At 40.6% G+C, this 3576-nt stretch overlaps 1 protein-coding gene across 1 annotated transcript; it reads right to left on the minus strand.

Annotated features, from left to right (window-relative positions):
* Window positions 1-307: 307 nt before the first annotated feature.
* On the minus strand, window positions 308-1261 carry LOC103681213 (olfactory receptor 51H1-like). The gene has a single exon (XM_008710745.2). It carries the CDS (start codon window positions 1259-1261, stop codon window positions 308-310), a length of 954 nt encoding a protein of 317 aa, XP_008708967.2.
* Between the last annotated feature and the right edge of the window lie 2315 nt (window positions 1262-3576).

Genomic DNA, 3576 nt, shown 5'->3' on the forward strand with positions numbered 1-3576 from the left:
ATGTTACTTCATGTTATATAAGTACTCATAAGTGTTATCTAGATAAGCAGGTAATAATTTATATCATTACTGATGTTCATCTCTAGTTTCAAAGAAGAAAAATTATGGTTTAATTAAATTAGATTTTGTATGTGACGCCAGATATCAAAATGCATGTATTTCAAAATGGAGTTTATACAGAACAAGAATGACCAGTGTTGTATCGTCACCCACAAGCCTTGCCCACCCTTGCATTTTACTAGCTGTGCATAACCTGGCTGCTTTGGAACTGCTGAAACTGCTGCATCTTTCACTTGACTCGATTTCCCTAGGCCCTGTTCATTCTCCTCTGGAACATGTATGTGATCCTCCTCCATATCTGCTTGGTCTTCACACTATAGACAATGGGATTGAGTACAGGGGGCAGTAACAGATAGATATTGGCCATGAGTGTGTGCACTACTGGTGATAAATGCTTTCCAAATCTGTGAATCATGGTGACACCAATGAGAGGAACATAGAAGAGGAGCACAGCACAGATGTGAGAGAGGCAGGTGTTGAGGGCTTTGAGCCTTTCATCTCTGGAAGCAATGCCCAGCACGGTCTTCAGGATGAGCACATAAGAAAAGAGAATGATGAGGGCATCCAGCCCCAACGTGAAGATGACTATGATGAGGCCATAGAGACTGTTGATGCGGGTGCTGGCACAGGCTAGCCGCATTGCATCTTGGTGGAGACAGTATGAATGAGACAAGACATTGGAATGGCAAAAGGGTAGCCGCTTTATGAGGAAAGGCACAGGGAAGACCACACAGACTGCCCGGGTGAGGACTGCTATTCCAATCTTTCCAATGATGCCATGGGTGAGGATGGAAGCGTAGCGTAATGGGTCTCGGATGGCCACAAATCTGTCGAAGGCCATGGACACTAGTACTCCTGATTCTACCACTCCAAATCCATGGATGAAAAACATCTGTGTAATGCATGCATCAAAGGGAATCTCAGAGACATTAAACCAGAAGATGCTGAGCATGGAGGGCAAGGTGGACATGGAGAGACTAACATCAGTGACAGCCAAGATGGAGAGGAAGTAGTACATAGGCTCATGGAGACTTTCATCTACCTTGATGACACCTAAGATGGTACCATTTCCCACGAGAGTTAGTGTGTAGAGAAATCCCAGGGGAAAGGCCATCCATGCATTTTTATCTGGCATCCCAGGGATACCTGTCAAAATGAAACTGTGGTGGTTGGGTTGTGATGCATTTGAGTTCATTGCCATGTTGTCACTGTTGGGGGAGACTGGACTCTCCCACTTAGCTTGCAGCTCCTAAGTTGAAAATATATTTTCATAGAAGATAGGTAAATGGTTTTATGAATACAGAAGAGGAACAGCGAAGGGGGCAGTTATGTTAAAAACAGCGTCTAGGAGGTTTTTGGTATCACTCCGTCCTTTTGCTTCCTAGACAATCACATGAGATGCAGCAACGGCACCCAAGGGCTTAATAGTGTAGAGCAGTTTGCTAAACAATAAAAAAAAAACACTAAGCTCACACCACCACTCCACACAAATGCCTGCACACAATTCCACTGCCATCCCAAACCCATATTCATACAAATCTGTGTGTGCGTGTGTGTGTGCACATACAGTCTCATATGCACACATATATGTGTGTGTGCATTTTTCCACATGCCTATGCATCTATGTCACTGTATTCATAATGGCCTATATTTGTAAATAAACACATTTGTGATAAAACTGTTCAAATTAATATTTAATCTACACACATTTTAACCATTTATAATTTTCCATAATCTCATTTTAAAGTAGCAAGGAACAGGTAATAAAGGTGGCCCAGAAACAACCACACATAGGATACGAGAGTAACCACTTATAGGATTTTATTTTGAGAATCACCCAACGTACCAGAAACTTGGGGCCATCCTTAAAAGCTCTTCCTTCATCAAACCAACATTTAACCAATTTCACACTTGCCTCCAAAACATATGAATTAAATATCCCCTCTCTGTCTTTTATACAGTCAATAAAGAGTAAAACCCATTTCTCCCAGGCTTCCTCACTGATCACCCTCCATCTAGTAGTGCCCATGCCAGTAATTCTTCATTCTGAAGCCTGAATAAACTTTTTAGATTTGGAATATGATTTATTCATCACAAGCAAAATCTCCTTTAAGGGCTTCTATTTACCTAAAACAGAGTCTCATTTCTTTATCTTAGCCCTCAAGATACAGCACTATTCAGCCCCTACTCCTATCTAGTGTCCTGCACCAACTCACGTAATTTCTCTCCCCTTTGGTCTCTTCAGTCCAGCCAAAGTTGCAGTGTTTAAGTTCCTGGATTCCACTGAGATACGTTCTGATATAGGATTTCCACATTTGTTCTCCCCTGTTCCTTACACATTTCTCCACCTCTCATACAGTTCCTCTTTGCCTGTCAAAGCCTATCTATCCTTCCCAAGTAAGCCTTTTCCAAATGCTCAGAGTGGTTTAAGTTTCCTTAAATTATATCTTGTTTTCACATTCTGGGCTTTTCCTTCTCCTAAGTGAGAATTATTAGTTAAATATTGCATGAGTATTTATTTAATGTCTCTCTTGCCTGCTAGAAGTTAAACTCCCCAAAAGAAAGGAATATTTATATGTTCATCACTTAATAGACCACATATTAAGCATATATTAGTATTTGCTTAAATGAAGGAATAAAATAATATGTGTTATTGTGTTAATGTGTTAAATGTAGGAATGAAATAATAAATAAATTAATATGGATGATTGAATGTCATTCTTTTTTTCAGAAGTCTTACAAATCCTCAAACTCCTCCCTGATCTTTTGCCTGTGGGTTTGGGAATCATTAACCAAGGGAAATATCTCTTTGTCTAAATTGGCACAGATAAAAGAACAACTTAAATGAAGAGCCTTTGAAAGATATGCTGTCTTTGTTCTCTCCTAGGTGCCTGTTATGGGAAAGGAGAAAGAAAAATCTCAAGAACTTGCCATATGCACGTGACCAGGTAGGCTTCTCTGCTCCTTCTGCCTCCTGTGCTGCTGTGAGTTGAATTGCTGTTTGCGAGACAGCACTGTGAAGTTATTTTGCAGATTCTGGTCTCTTACACATAGAGGAATCCTTGAGAGATCGCATAGTCCACTTAACGAAGGTTGTGTTACGTGTTGCGAACAAACTCCAGGCCCCTCTCACAATAAATTACAATGCTCAGATCTAAACAAAACACTTCTTGTCTATCTCACCCTTTAGCTGCTCCTTGAGGAAGGGGCTTCTTTAATTCTTCCCATGTTAAGTGAGAGTCCTTCACGTGTTTGGGTCTGCCCATCCCTCATCTCAAGCAATTCTGATGGCTTTCACTTGGAAGAACCAGTTTGCTCATTCCTACTGGATGTTTTTCTTGTAAAGACTTGAAAAACCTTTGATATTCTTCAAGTCTCCAGAGCCTGTGGGAGCACGGCTGTTCTATGGAAATAGTGATTCTTGTTCTCCCAGATTCTTGTCTCTAGTGCTTTTGACTGTTTTTCTTTATCCAAATGTGTTTTACCTCATCTCCTTTTTTCCTCATTCCTATCTTT

This window comes from Ursus maritimus, unplaced genomic scaffold (genome assembly GCF_017311325.1).
Source record: "Ursus maritimus isolate PB19 unplaced genomic scaffold, ASM1731132v1 scaffold_16, whole genome shotgun sequence".
Taxonomy (NCBI): Eukaryota; Metazoa; Chordata; class Mammalia; order Carnivora; family Ursidae; genus Ursus; species Ursus maritimus.